This window comes from Nyctereutes procyonoides, unplaced genomic scaffold, assembly GCF_905146905.1.
Source record: "Nyctereutes procyonoides isolate TBG_1078 unplaced genomic scaffold, NYPRO_anot_genome, whole genome shotgun sequence".
NCBI classification, from domain to species: Eukaryota; Metazoa; Chordata; class Mammalia; order Carnivora; family Canidae; genus Nyctereutes; species Nyctereutes procyonoides.
The window spans coordinates 4,005,798-4,021,179 of record NW_026575029.1 but is presented as its reverse complement, the minus strand read 5'-3'; the positions used below and the strand labels follow the sequence as shown (position 1 = coordinate 4,021,179).

The window sequence follows — 15,382 nt, the reverse complement described above, 5'->3', positions numbered from 1 at the left end:
TGTTACCAGAAGGCACAATATTCAAATATGCTTGATATAGTGGTAATACAACAAAGGCCCCAATTTAAAGGGGCTTCCACCATACAAGTCAGACAATTTAGTACTGGAAAACAAAACACACAAAATATACTTAAAAATGAAAAAGTACTTCTGTGGAAAGCTATTAGTCCATAATGATATTCAAGAGGGCAAATAATATGAGATACGTTAAAGGAATTTCTAAAAATGTATAGCCAACAATCCAATTATGCACTCAGTACATTCAAATTATAATTAATTCTATTATATCAAACCAAACAATAAAAGATTAAGTAATCTGTATTCTAAATCAATCATGATACTCTGGAGCCTTTAATTGATAAAGTGATCCTGCAACCTATAAAAACAAGTACAAACGTGATTTAAAAACCAACCAAACTTATACTATTAACACTAATGCAACAGATTAATAAGATGGATTAGAAATAAGGGTGGTAATACATTTTATTATCACTGGGTAGCTTTTTTGCCTTTAAAGAATTTAAGAGATTCTGACATATTAAACATAAAAATTTAACTATTCAGGGATCCCTGGGTGGCGCAGCGGTTTGGCGCCTGCCTTTGGCCCAGGGCGCGATCCTGGAGACCCGGGATCGAATCCCACGTCGGGCTCCCGGTGCATGGAGCCTGCTTCTCCCTCTGCCTGTGTCTCTGCCTCTCTCTCTCTCTGTGTGACTATCATAAATAAATTTAAAAAAAAAATTAAAAAAAAAATTTAACTATTCACAATCAACTTTTAAATGCTTAAGGGAGGGCAGCCCAGGTGGCTTGGTGGTTTAGTGCTGCCTTCAGTCCAGGGCGTGATCCCGGAGACCTGGGATCAAGTCCCACGTCAGGCTCCCTGCATGGAGCCTGCTTCTCCCTCTGCCTGTGTCTCTGCCTCTCTTTCTCTCTCTCATGAATAAATAAATAAAATCTTTAAAAAACATAAAAATAAATAAATGCTTAAGGGAATCTGGTTAATGAAATTAGTAAGACTAGATTTATTAAAAATGTCTAAGTGCTAAGTTAGACTTCTTTTATTAGATACGTGTATTCCTTGTCAGGTATTCAAGGCATTTAAGAAAATCAAATATGCTAAAATTGTAATTGTGCTGTTAATTACAAATTACATTTGCAAGTCTGCAAATGGTATACAATATTCAGGGAAATTTAAGCTAAGTGAAGATTAATCAAAGAACAAATGGGTTTCAAAATTCAAACACTTTTTTTTAAAGAATTAATTAATTAATTTATTTATTTATTTATTTATTTGACACACAGAGAGAGAGAGAGAGAGGCAGAGACACAGGCAGAGGGAGAAGCAGGCTCCATGCAGGGAGCCCGATGTGGGACTCGATCCTGGGTCTCCAGGATCAGGCTCTGGGCTGAAGGCAGGCACTAAACCACTGAGCCACCCGGGCTGCCCTGAAAAAACTTTTTAATAGAATAATATTATGAGTCTATTAAAATAATTATTTATATCAGGGGTTACCAAAAACTGTGCATGAGCCAAATTTGGCTACCATTTATTCTTATAAATAAAGTTTTACTGGAATATAGCCACAGGTTTAGGTATCGTCACTGACAGCTATTACACTGTAGCTGCAGAATTGAGTAGCTGTGACAGGGATCATACAGCCCACAGAGCCTAAAATATTTAACCACTGACCCTTTACTGAAAAAGTCTGTGGACCCCGATTCAGGTGCTATGTCAGCATGAAAACTGCACAGTACAAAACTGTTATCCATACTGGATTAATAATACAATGTACACATTTAAACAAAAACTATGGGGGAAAAGAGCAAAATTAAGTTGACCTGTTAGAAGAAAACCAATGGTCCCACTGCATTTTTTGATATTTCCATTACTGTTATTATAATAGCTTCCTGCAAATAAATTAAGCAAGTAAGTGATAACTGGGAGGATGCACAATGGAAAAGAATGAACAGAGTCCGATACACTCAGGCTCAAACTCGGTTCTGCCATTTCCCAATTATGTTTCTGGGCACATACACAGGGATGTTCATCACAGCACTACTGTTTGTAACAGCAATGAGTTAGGAAAAAATTCAACACCTAGCAAGAGGAAAATGGATAAGCAAAATGTTGCATAGGATACATCAAAAAGGATAAGCTGAGATCTACAAAAATGTTTACTAAAAGAGCAGAATTAAGTGAACAACTACATGAAACTTAAAATACATGCTACTGAATTCCTCATGGGCACAGAGTTAACATAGCATGGACTGGAAGGACACCATTAAACAACTAAGAGTACAAGTCTGTGAGGGGAGAGGAGGAATGAGGCTGAGGAAGCCCACAAGGGGGCAAAATAAAGCTGAATATCGAGAGGGCAGAGACCTGTATCAGGGGTCATCACAGACTTAGAGTATGACTGAGGGGCACCTGGTTGGCTCAACACGTAGGGCATGTGACTCTTGATCTCAGGGTTGTCGAGTTGGAGCCCCACATTGGACCTAGTTTCTTCAAATTTTAAAAACAAATGGTTTCACGGCACAGCCCAGAGCATAAATTTCCCTAGTCGGTTTAAAAAATAACTCTTTCAGAGATGCCTGGGTGGCTCAGCGGTTGAGCATCTGCCTTTGGCTCAGGGCGTGATCCTGGAGTCCCGGGATAGAGTCCCCCATCAGGCTCCCTTCATGGAGCCTGCCTCTCCCTCTGCCTATGTCTCCTGCCTCTTTCTGTGTCCCTCATGAATAAATAAAATCTTAAAAACAAAACACCTCTTTCAAAACATCCTAATCACGTTATTAATCACTGCTTCAAAGTAAAGTCCTTAATTAACATCTGGTTTTTTTGAAGTCACTGCTGTGATACCCATACATTGTTGTGATATCTATAATTTATCTGATAGTAAACTGTCAGCGAGATAACAAGATCTCATCATTGGGATTTTTAAAGGAGAATGGGACCTGTTTAGCAGTATGTTTAGCAGAACTGTTTTAGGAACAGGTCTTTGCAAAAAGATCAACAGTTAAAATTAGATAGAAACGCTAGTGAATGCCAAATATGCTGGGATTTATCTACTATGTAGCAGTTTTTCTCTAACAAATTAATTTGGAAGAAACCTCACTGGCATCACAAATTAAATAAACCAGGGGCCCTTAGTAAATTAAAAAGCGTTAACCTAGGTAGCAAGAATTCGGAACTTTTTTTTAATATTTTTTTATTTATTTATAATAGACAGAGAGAGAGAGAGAGAGAGGCAGAGACACAGGCAGAGGGAGAAGCAGGCTACCCAGGGATCCCCAAGAATTCTGAACTTTGAATTAACTTACGACCTTCTCCATCCTGAGCTGTGTCTGTGACCAAAACCCCTTTCCAAAGGGAGCAGTGAATTCCAAAGATATTTCTGACACGGAGAGTAACAACTCTGGAAGTCACTAAACTTGAAATGTTTCCAGCATGACTCCTCTTTATTTGGCATATCAAGGCAAATTTTGTGATCCCTGATAACCTTGAGTGAGATCTATGTAAAGTTCCCTATGATAGTGCAGGCAAAATAATGCAAGTGAGAGCTAATACCCTTCCCATACCATCACAATTCCCCAACAATCCTCAAAGGAAAAATCTTACACCCTTACATTAGGGTTAAGACCAGCAATTTAATGGCTTGACAAAGTAGTTTACATCAAGTATGCCCCTTATGACTTCAAGCTTTAACAAATTTGTGAATTAAAAAAAAAAAAACAAGATGGACAGTTTAAAATAAGAATTCAAAAGGTTCTGGATAAATGGAAAAGCAGCTAACATTCATATAGATTTTATTATGTGCCAAGCACTTTTCTAAGCACTTCTTCACTGATCAACTCATTTACTGGTAACAACTTTGAAGTTAGAGACAAAGAAACTGAAGCAGAGGTTAACTATGTTCACGGCCACATGGCTAGAAAGCAGTAGAGTCAGGATTTGAATCCAGTCAGCAAGCAGTCTGATTACCCTATATTGAAACAAGCAGAGGAAGATATGCCAAGAACCTAAAAGGGGAGATATACTCTGAAAAAGCTAAATAATAATACAATAATAGTGCAGACATGGAATGAGGGAAAGTGAGGAGGGAAGGTGCACTGAGGATCCCGCTTAAAAGAAGGTTCACTGAAAAAAGACTCAGGGCTTACCAAGTAGCAAAAGCATGACTTAAAAATCAAAAGATTAAAATGCTCTTAAGTCACACCAGGATAGCAATATGCTGTCTTAAGGTAACATCAGCTTAGTCAAACTACTTCTTGAATGAAGCATTTAGTTCTAGGTGTTACAGTGAAGAGTCCAGAATCTAAGTCATGACCAATGGTTTACAGAACAAGGGATTCATTTATAGAACCAAGAGATTCGAGGCATTCATAGCAAAAGTAATGGCTAAAAAAAGGGTGTACTCAAATATTCAAAGGATTGTGATACAAAAAAAAAAAAAATTAGAACTGTTATTTGTATTTCCAGAGGTAGAACTTGCATCAACAGATACAACATATATGAAGGCTGTTCTTAAATTAACATGAGAATTGAACAAAATGGAATGGGGCTACTTTCTCATGAGCCATAAGTCACTAGATAATGTTGGGGCAAAAACTGAATGTCCACTTGCTGGGATGCTAGAGAGGGAGTTCACGCATTAGGAGGATAAGATTTCCCAAGCATAACATTCTACAAACTAGGTCTAAATCCCTGTTGGGATCTGACTATTTGTAAACCAAATGATTTCACATCCTTTCTTTGAAATCCATTTTTCAGAGTTAACGGTTTTGTGCCTAATCTCCTCACCAACTGGAACTCCTGGGATCTTGCTCATCTTCATATCCCCAGTGCCTAAAGTAGGATCTGACAAATACTAGACACTCAAAGAATGTTTACCTGATGCAGGAGTTTGGAGTTCAGAGAGACTGAACTCTAGTTCTACTCTTTGTGCTATGTAAGCAGAAAAATCACTGCTTTTCCCTGAGCTAGTTTCCTTGACAGCTTCCCACAACTGTCCCAAACCGACCCCCCACTCCCACCCTCACCAGAATTAGCTATCCCCTTATCTGTATTTACATGGTTTGTGTAGTTCTCAACAGTTGTTAAGGACCCGCTTCTCCTGTGGTGCCTAACACCTGGGAGACGTTTCAGGCATACCATCCAACAGACAGGGTTATTCTAAATATTTATGCACCCCAGTGCTTTAACCCAACTTAGGAAAAAATTATCCAACGATCCCATCCACTAAAGCAACCCTTCTGATAATTATTTCAAAGTCAGTGAGATCCAATTCACACTGGAAAATAAAAATAGGGACTTAATAAAAGCGTAAAGATTCTCTTCACAACCTATTGAGAAAGGGTAAACATTAAGCGGTAGTTCCTTTAAGAACCCTTCTGGGGGCTCAACGAAAACGGGTATTTGTCAAAGCTGCCCCGGCGGCCCTTGGACACTCACCGTTTGGAGAGCTCCTGCACAGCCAGCAGCAGAAATACTAACGCTTTTTTATGATACACCGGGGGAAACACACAAATAAGACTCTGGCATTTTTTTTTTTTAAACTGTCAGTCCATTACAGTGACACTGCATCACTTCTGCAATCAGGCGCATAATACGGTTCGAACAAGGTAACTGGTTGGGTACCCGGAAATCTCGGCCCAAAATACACGTTTTCTCAGGAACTTGAGTCGAGGGTCGGTCCACCACCTCGTCCCCCTTCCTCGTCCCCATCACCACCCCCAGCTACACACACACACACACACACACACACACACACACACGAGGGTCAGTCCACCACCTCGTCCTGCCGTCGTCCCCCTTCCTCGTCGCCATCACCACCCCCCAGTTACACACACACACGAGGGTTACACATACAACCCCCCAGTCCACCACCTCGTCCTGTCCTCGTCCCCATCACCACCCCCAGCTACACACACACACACCCGGGGTCGAGGTCACGAGTCAAGTCCGCGGACGCGGCGGCGCCACCACCTCCTAACCCCGGCCCGACCCGGCCGCAGGCCCTGCGGGAACGCATCCCGGGGGTAGGCCGGGCGGGTCCCGCGGCGGCCGGCAGGGGCTGCGGGCGGCCCCACGGCCCGGGACCGCACCCTCGGCCGCGGGCTCCGCCGTCTCCGGGGGTCACACCCGCCCCCACTCCCCGCCGCCCCCGCCGCGCTGACTGGGCCTCACAGCGGGCGGAGCAAGGGGCTGGGGTCCCGCCCGCCTCCCTCACCTCCCGCGCGGGCTTCCTCATACCGACCCCGAGTGCCCGCCGCGGCTGGGCTCCGGAGACGGGGAAACGGATCCCGAAGCGAGGCGAGGGTGGCGGCGGGCGCGGCGCGGGCGGGCGGGCTCCGGGGGGTTGCTCGCGCGCCGCTTACCTGGGCGCAGTGGCCGCCGCCGCCGCCGCCGCCGACGCCCCGCGCGCCGCCCGCAGCGTTCCAGGCGCACGCGCAGGCGCAGGCGCAGGCGCAGGCGCACTCAGTCTCTGCACGCGGCTCCCAGCGGCGTCGGGCTCGGGCTTCCGGGGGCGGGGAGAGCGGAGCGGGAGAGCCGGGCGCAGAGGGCGCGGGGGCCTGGCGCGCCGGCTCCGTGCGGCTCCGTGCGGCTCCGCGCGGCTCCGTGCGGCTCCGCGGGCTCCGCGCGGCGGGCGTCATAGAGCGCGGCGGGGCTGCCGGCGGCCTGGAGAGCCTGCGGCGGGCCGGGAGCGGAAGGCGGAGGCCGGCGACGCCGGGGCGGGTGGGGTCGCGCGGAGAAGCGGGCCCCCGGGCCCTCGGATGCCCAGGGCACCGTCCACGCCTTCCTGCGACGGTCCCCGCCACTAGGGCAGTGACGGGGGCCCGGGACACTGGCGTTCAGTAGCTGGTGATTCCTTCCCCCAAACCACGACAGTAGTGGGCGGGGCGGCTGTGACTGTGGTTCTGCCGGCAAAGATCGGATCCACGGGCCGGTCACACCCCAGTCCTCCGACCCCTGGCGAAGGAGGTGGGTGGTTAAGGCCAGAAAGTGAACGTTAATGCTGGAGATGTGAGAAGGCTCTGGGCGGGGGCGCGGCGCCTGGGTGGCTCGGCCGGTTAAGCACCCTCCTCTCCCCTCCCCCCCTCCCCTCCCCCATCCCCCCCCCCCCCCCCCCGCGACTCAGGACTTGGTCTCAGGTCAGGATCGCAGGGTCATGAGATGGAGCCCCGGGGAGGCTCTGTGCGCCGAGAGTGGAAGCCTCCACTTAAGATTCTCTCTTCTTCCTCCTCCTCCCTCTGCCCCTCTCTCACTTTCTCTCTCTCTTTCAAAAAAACAAAAAACAAACCCCAAAACCAAAAGTTCCCAGCACTAGGGGAAAAATGTAACTGTAAGGTGATGGACGTTCATTAGACTTACTGTGGTGTACATGTTAGGTTTACATAGATCATGTACATCCTAAATTTATATGCTGTTATATAGAAATCAATAAAGCTGTAGATTTTTTTAAATTTTTTAATTAAAAAAAGCAAGAGGTCAGAGTGATACAAGACGCCCTGAGCCAAGGACAGCAGGACAGCAGGTGCCTTTGAAAGCCGACAAAGGCGAGAAAAGGTATTCTCCCTTGAAGCCTCCAGGAGAAATGGCAGCCCTGTCCATACCTTAGTTTTAGACTTCTGACCTCCAGAACAGAGAATAAGTTTGTGTTGTTTTAAACCACTGAGTTTGTAGTAATCTGTTACAGCAGCAATGGAAAACTAGTACAATGGGTACTCAATACAGTTTTTACATGAAAGTACAAAGAAAGATAGGAACTAAGGGTTATCCATATCCTAGGGAGTGTCACTAAGGAATTGACTTTTTTGTTCTTGACAATATATTGTGTACTTTTTGCTTGTAACTACCAACAGGTACTCAGAATCATTTTCTTCTTTTTGTAGGCTAAAAGGATTTTACTAGATTCTGCTTAATGAAACTGCTGGCACCATTTCCCAGGGATGATTGTCTACTCTGTGGTCGAAAGTTTCTTGTATGGGGACTCCCTGGGTGGCTCAGCAGTTCAGCATCTGCCTTTGGCCCAGGGCGTGATCCTGGAGACCCTGGATCGAGTCCCACATCAGGCTCCCTGCATGGAGCCTGCTTCTTCCTCTGCCTGTGTCTCTGCCTCTCTCTCCTCTGGGTCTTTCATGAATAAATAAGTAAAATCTTAAAAAAAAAAAAAGTTGGTTATATGAAGGGTCTCAATAGACATTTCTTCAAAGAATATATGCAAATAGCCAAGAGATGTATGAAAAGATGCTCAACATTACTAATCATTAGGGAGATGCAAACAAATGAGACCACTTTACACACATTAAGATGGCTATAATAAAAAGAAAATAAAAAGATTGGGAAAAATGTGGAGAGATTGGAAACCTTGTGTATTGCTCGTGGGAATGTGAAATGGTACTGCTTCTGTGGAAAACTATAGCAGTTCCTCAAACTGAACACAGAACTACCATATGACCCAGCAATTTCACTTCCGGGTATGTACCCAAAAGAATTGAAAGCAAAGTGTCAAACAGGTATTTGTACACTCATGTTAGTAGTAGCATTATTTGCCAAAGCCAAAAGATGGAAACAACTCAAATGTCTATCAACAGATGGACAAAGAAAATGTATATTCATACAGGAATATTATTTAGCCATAAACAGGAATGAAGTTCTGATACATCATGCTACAGCATGGATGAATCTTGAAAACATTATGCTAAGTGAAATAAGCCAGGCAAAAAAGGACAAATAGGAGTTGATAAATAAGTACCTAAAACAGACAAGTCATAGTAACAGAAGCTAAAAGTGTGGTGCCAGACTAGGTCAGCTGGAGGAATATGCAACTTTGATTTCAGGGTTGTGAGTTTGAGCCCGGCCTTGGGTGTAGAGATGGCTTAAAAGTAAAATCCTTAAAAAAAAAAAAGAAAAGAACAGAGGTTACCATGGGCTGGGGGATGGAGAAGAAAGGGGGAGTTCTTGTTTAATGCATACAGAGTTTTGGTATAGGTTGATGAAAACGATCTGGATATGGATATTGGTGATGGATATACACAATGTGAATGTACCTAATGCCACTGAACTGTACACTTAATTTTTCTTAAAGATTTTATTATTATTCATAGAGAGAGAGAGGCAGAGACACAACACAGGCAGAGGGAGAAGCAGGCTCCATGCAGGGAGCCCGACATGGGACTCCAACCTGGGTCTCCAGGATCACACCCCAGGCTGCAGGTGGCGCTAAACCGCTGCACCACCGGGGCTGCCCTGAACTGTACACTTAAAATGCTTAAAATATTAAATTTTGTGTATGTTTTATAATGATAAAAATAAAATAATCTTATATTTTAAACCTTAATTTTGTTTTTTTCCTGGACTATGAATATGTGAAAATTTGCCTTTTCCCTGACTTTCTTTTCCTGCAGAGAACACATCCTCAGTAGTCTATATTGAATAAATGACTCAATGAACATATGAAATGGATTGTAAATAAGCTTCTTCAGAGATTTAGAGATTTTATTTGCTTTGTGCCTCTTCATAATTCTAGTCATAGAGGGTCATCAAAAGTGAAAAAGCTTTTTCCCAAATTCATTGAATATGGACTCTTTTATCAGAAAAGATGAAAATAATATCCCCTGGGTCCTTTTTAAAAATTGTTTCTCGCTTATCATAAACCTCTTGAAACAGAACGTAGGCTTGACTATTTCTGCAGAGAGCTATTAAAGACCTTTGCATAATAGCTGGAGGTTTTTTCATCTATGCTAAACTATGTTATGAGCAAATGGATTTTTCTTTTAATTTAGGAATTAAGTTTTGAAGGATGAAATCTTGACTGGGTTGAAGTTTATAAAACCAAATTTAAATTAAGTGTAGTTAGGTTTCATATTTTTTTAAGTACCGAAGGGTGGGGGGGGGTACTTCAAAATACCTAAATGCTGTTAGTGGAAATTGAGAAAGCAAAATGACTTAGACTCACATTTGAATTTCCTGAACTTCCATCAAGCAGGATTGGTAGCTCTCTTCTTGTTACCATTGAGCTTTGTAATACCTTACTAACATATATTACATTGCATTATGCTTCCCCCACACCCCAGTTAGAATATGAACTCTTCAAGGACAGAGACCATATATATTTTTTAAAGATAGGTTTATTTGTTTGAGAGAGACAGAAGGGGCAGAGGGAAAGAGAATCTCAAGCAGATCTCGCTGAAGGGGCAGCCTGATGTGGGGCTCATTCCCACAACCCTGAGATCATGACATGAGCTGAAATCACAAGTCAGAGGCTTAACTGACTGAGCCACCCAGGTGCCCCCAGAGACTATATTTTATATTGGTTTCTAACAAAGTACCTAACTAACATCTTTGGACTGAAAGAATGAATAGAAGTCACACAATATCTTCCAGAAGATTATATCTATTTAAAAGCTGGATGGATGCTATTATAATTGTATTAGTTTTGTAAGGACATTATTTGTATAATACAGCAGTTTGTTCTTTGACATTACTTTTAACTATTTTTTTTGAAAGATGGTATCACGGAGGCGGATCCTAGAATTTAGGTCCGCCACCTACTAGCTGTGTGATTTTGAGCAAGTCATTTAACTTCACTGAGACTGTTTCCTAATCTGGAAAATGGGATTGTAATACTTACCTTATGTTCTTTATAGCGTTATAATGAGGAACTATGTTTTTAAAAGGATTTCCAGAAATTGAAGTTTCCATTAAATTATGAGATTATTTTTATTACTTTTTTGGTCAATTCAGTTCTTCTAGATATAGTATCATGGAAGACTATCAGCTTTATTATTCAAAAGTATTTACTAAGGACCTACTCTGTGCAACCCTGTTCAGGACTCATTAATACTCTATTACTAATTTTTTACTTTCCATAGGTATGGTCTCTTTCCTAGAGAGAATAAATGTCAAATGAGAAACATTGGCGTTTTTTTTTTTAAAGATTTTATTTATTCATGAGAGAGAGAGAGAGATAGAGAAGCAGGCTCCATGCAGGGAACCCAATATGGGACTCAATTCCGGGTCCCCAGGATCATGCCCTGGGCCAAAGTTTGCGCTAAACCACTGAGCCACCCAGGCTGCCCCAAACACTGGCTTGGGGTAGTATATAAAAGCTTTATATAATACTAAACATGTAATGTTAATCTGAAAATATTCAAGATCCTTTCCTAACTTATGCAAGTACGCTTAATCAGTATTGTGCCCTGCCTACTTTATATTTTACTCTGCTCATAATATATATCATGAAACAACAGCACATAGAGCAGTTCAAAAAGTTTTTTGGCCCACGTGCATCTTGGAGAAATTAGATAAGAAGTAAACACAATTTATCTTCTTTACAATCTGTTGCCCAATAATAACTGGATATCAAATCTAAGAGAGTATAGAATTTTTTCACTGTTTCATAACTTGAAAATAAAGTTAGATGATACAGCTTTATCACCAAACTCCTTACTGACAAACATAGCTGTGTACTGTCTTCCTTCCCTCATCCTTCCCTAGGTCCTTTTGTTCATTTTATAGATAAATAGGATTAGATCATGAAGAACTACCAATTCTAGGAACAACAAATAGGAACTTGAACATCTTTGCAGTGAGAAGTCATTGGATACCACTGATTTGGGTGAGCTGTCAGATGATCCACAAAAAACTGATTAGTGTACTATGTCAAAGCAAATTGTGGTAGGTTGTCGAAATAACACAACCAATGAAGTATACCTCCCTCTATTTAAGCCCATTCTAGACCCCCTCCCTGTTTAATTACCCCTTGGGCCACATGATTTGCCTTAGCCAGTGGGACATTAGCGAATGTAATGTAAGCAAAAGCGTAGAAAGAACTTGTACATGGCATCCCTGAGACTGTCATGTGAAGAAGGCCAAGCTGACCTTTTGGAGTGTGAGTACACAGGGAGCAGAGACAAGCCATCTCAACAGAGACTCCATAGATCAAACAGCCCCAGCCTATGCATCAGGAGACCATAGTTTCATTAGTGACCCCAGGCAAGGAGAGCAAAATTGCCCAACTGACCCCAGTCCAAATTGCTGACCCACAAAATCATAAGCAAATAAAATGGTTATGACTTGGTGGTAACTTGTTATGCAACAACAGATGATTGACACATCATATTTCCAGTATGTCTTCTTTTGGATAATAACCTTTTGGCTAATACTTCACTGTTTTTTTTTGTTGTTGTTGTTGTTGATTTTTAAGATTTTATTTATTTATTTGAGAGAGAGAGAGCACAAGTAGGGTGGAAGGGCAGAGGCAGAGGGAGAAGCAGACGCCCCACTGAGCAGAGATCCCAATGAGGTTGGATCCCAGGACCCCGAGATCATGACCCCAGCGGAAGGCAGAGGCTCAACCGACTGGGCCATCCAGGCACCCCAATACTTAAGTTTTAAAAGAATAACTAACTGGAATTTAAATAAAAACTTGAAACAAGCAAAAATAAGTATCTGTCAGATAAAAAATCAAATTGCAAGGCTCATTGTAAATCATTCTTCATGAAGCAATTACAGAAAAGAGAATTTAAAATAATAAAAATCAAGAAAATAAATATCCAACAAATATTTTACCTCACGTTGTATTTTTTTGTTGTTGAAATAATGACACAGATGATTTCCTCTAGAAAAACAGTATAGTCATAGTAATTTGAAAATACATTTTAATGCTTACTTTTATTCACCATGCTCCCTGGGAAGCAGGACATAACTCATTTTATTGGACAACAACAGTGCTGTTAAACTGTTGAAATTCCTCAGGATTGCTACGCAAAGAGAGTTCTGAGACTTTCCTTTTGCTTCCCGCAGTATCCTTCACTTCTGTTTCTCTCATCTACTCACTTCTTACCTTTCTTCTTTCTATTCCGACTGGCCCTATCACCCAGCCTTTTTAAATCATTAATCTCTTTAGAATTCCTTCATTTCCGTTTACAATTCTTTTCATCTATTAGAGATACAGCTGCTGCTTTATTGGTGTTGGTAGTAATTACTAGTATTTAGCATATTAGCATCCTTTCAGTGAACAGTATCCGTATATTAATGATAGGATCATGATAGAACAGGAAAATACGTCCTCTGAAAACTATTCGGACCACTTTCCCTTGCGTAGGTGATAACATCTGTACTGATAACAACAATACAGGGACTTGGAGCCCCAGTGATGGTGGCAGCTGTGGACACCCGCTGGCACTAGGCCGACTCTTGGGGCCTTTCCCTAACTAGCAACCGCAGGCTTCATTACACTTCCACGTCGGTCGGATTCCTTCCCCGAGGCGTCTGGCTGGGGGAAAAAGGAAGGTCATTGCGGGGAAACTGTAGGAAAAGTGAGGATCGGTAAGGGTTTGCCTATTGTACCTAAGCAGCAGGTGACAGCAAAGCTGAAATTTGGGGAGCCCTAAGCGCGGGAGGCGGTGGCTCGTCGGCGAAGAGCCGAGGGCGAAGATTAAGGGATCACCTGAGCCGGAGAATTACAAACGCTTGACACCTGCGGCAAAATTTTCCACCCAGGGACGGTCCCCCGGGGGCGGGGGGGGCGGAGCGCAGGACCGAGCAGCGTCCCGGCGATTGGTGGCGCCCCCTCCCCGTGTGTCCCCTCCCCCGCGGGTGGGCGCCTCCCACCTGCCACTCAGCGGGCCGCCCCCGCCCCCGCCCCCCCCCCCGCCCGCCGCGCACCCCGGCCGCCCCCGCCCCCGCCCCGCCCCGCCCCGCCCCGCCCCGCCCGGGGCTTCCGCGGCTTAAGTCACCGCAGGGTCCGGCCACCTGGGCGCGCCGGGCCGGCCGGCTGCGGGGCGGGCGCCGGGTGGCGGCGTTCGGGGCTCGCTCGGAGGAGCTCGGCGGCGTCTGTTGGAGCCGTTCCTCGGGGGCCGCCGGCGAGGGCATGAGCGCCGGCTGCCCGTGCCTCCGGGGCGGCGGCGGCGGCGGCGGCGGCGGGAGCGGCGAGGGGAGGAGGCGCCGCGCGGAGGCCGCCGTCCAGGGCAGCGCCGGGGGGCAGCAGGGCGGGAGATGTGCGTGTCCTTAGCGGCGCAGCGAGCAGCATGCACCCCGATGCCACCGACAGCAGCGGCGCCGGCCTCCACCGCGCGCCGGCCGCGGCCACTGGCGGCCGCTCCGCCCCGGGCGCCCGGGCGCCCCGGGCCAGCGGCGGCCGGACCCCCGGGAGGACGCGGAGGCGGCGGCGGCGGCGGCGGCGGCGGGGGCCCCCGGCGGCGGGGGCTGGCGAGTGCCGGGGGCCGTGGCCGCCCTCGCCGCCGTGTGCCTCTCCTGCCTGGGGCCCGGCTGCTGGCTGGCGGCGGGAGGCGCGGGGCCGTGCACCGTCCTGCTCGGGCTCAGCCTGCACCTGGGCTGCGCCGCGGCCGCCTTCCTCCTGGGGACCCTGTTCTCTCTGCTCTGCCGGAGCCGGCGAGCCCCGCCGCCCGACTTCGTCGCCGCCTGGAGTCGGCTGGCCGCCCGCCGCGGGCCGGGGGTGAGTACGGGGCTCCCCGCCGCCTCGCACGCCCGGGGCCTCGGCCCGCCCCGCTTCCGGGGCCCGCCGCCAGCTCTCGGAGCCCGGTTGGCGGCGGCGTGGCCCGTCCTCTCCGCCGCGGCTGCCCGGGAGGAAGGGACTGCGGTCGGCCGGCCCGGCGGGTGGCTGCGAGCGGTCCCCGGGCGCCCCCGGGGGGGGGAGGGGGGCGGCGGGCGGGCTCCGGGCTCCTCCGGGCTTGCGGGGTGCTCGCCGAGATGCACGCTTGGGGGGGGGCTGTGTGGTTGCTCCCCGGGCGCCCCGGGGGGGAGGTGGGGTGGCGGGCGGGCTCCTCCGGGCTTGCGAGGAGCTCGCCGAGATGCACGTTTCGGGGGGCTGTGCGCTTGCCCCCCGGGCACCCCCTTGATGGCTGAATGATCCTTGCAGATCGTGGATGTTGCTCCGCAGCCGGCGAGGGGAGCGCTCCCTGCACGCACGCGCTGCGCCCTGCATCGGTCATTGTATTTCTAACCGTTGTCTGGGGGAGGTAACTTCGTGACCTTTTACATGACCTTTTACAAGACCTTTCCGGGCGGAAACTTGCCCGGAGAGGCTCGCTGGGCTGGGCTCAGCCTGCCCGCACCTCTTCCTTCCCCCACGCTGGGTTCGCTGCTTCACCGCACGGTCCTGCCCATCCACCGCGTGGGTCGGTAACGCAGCCTCAGCTGGTTTCTGTGATTTAGGAAAGGGATGTCAGGAATCACTTCGGTTTGCAACAGAAGGAAAAAGGAACCCTGCCTGGGGGTGTGGGGCAGCAGGGAGGTGGTTAGGGCAGGTAGGAAATGAGAGTATCGTGAATGAGCTCCTCGCTTCCCTAATGCCAAACCGCTACTTGCTCGACCCCCCCCCCCCCCCCCCCCGGCTTCCTCTCGTGGCCCTCAAGT

The 15,382-nt window shown here is 46.9% G+C and overlaps 2 protein-coding genes across 5 annotated transcripts in view; one reads left to right on the top strand and one right to left on the bottom strand.

Annotated features, from left to right (window-relative positions):
- The window catches only part of CFAP97 (cilia and flagella associated protein 97), a 36,697-nt gene extending 30,255 nt beyond the window's left edge, over positions 1-6,442 (bottom strand). The window contains exon 1 of one of the 4 annotated variants that reach the window (XM_055315735.1): positions 6,379-6,442. The gene's annotated coding sequence lies outside the window, so the exon portion shown is untranslated. The other 3 variants (XM_055315734.1, XM_055315736.1, XM_055315733.1) reach the window with 3 other exon arrangements.
- A 7,321-nt stretch (positions 6,443-13,763) lies between these two features.
- Positions 13,764-15,382, top strand: part of SNX25 (sorting nexin 25) — a 135,389-nt gene continuing 133,770 nt past the window's right edge. Inside the window, 2 exon segments of the mRNA XM_055315707.1 lie at positions 13,764-14,130; positions 14,133-14,462. Of these exon segments, the coding sequence (XP_055171682.1) occupies positions 14,035-14,130; positions 14,133-14,462 (426 nt within the window). The 5' untranslated portion in view covers positions 13,764-14,034.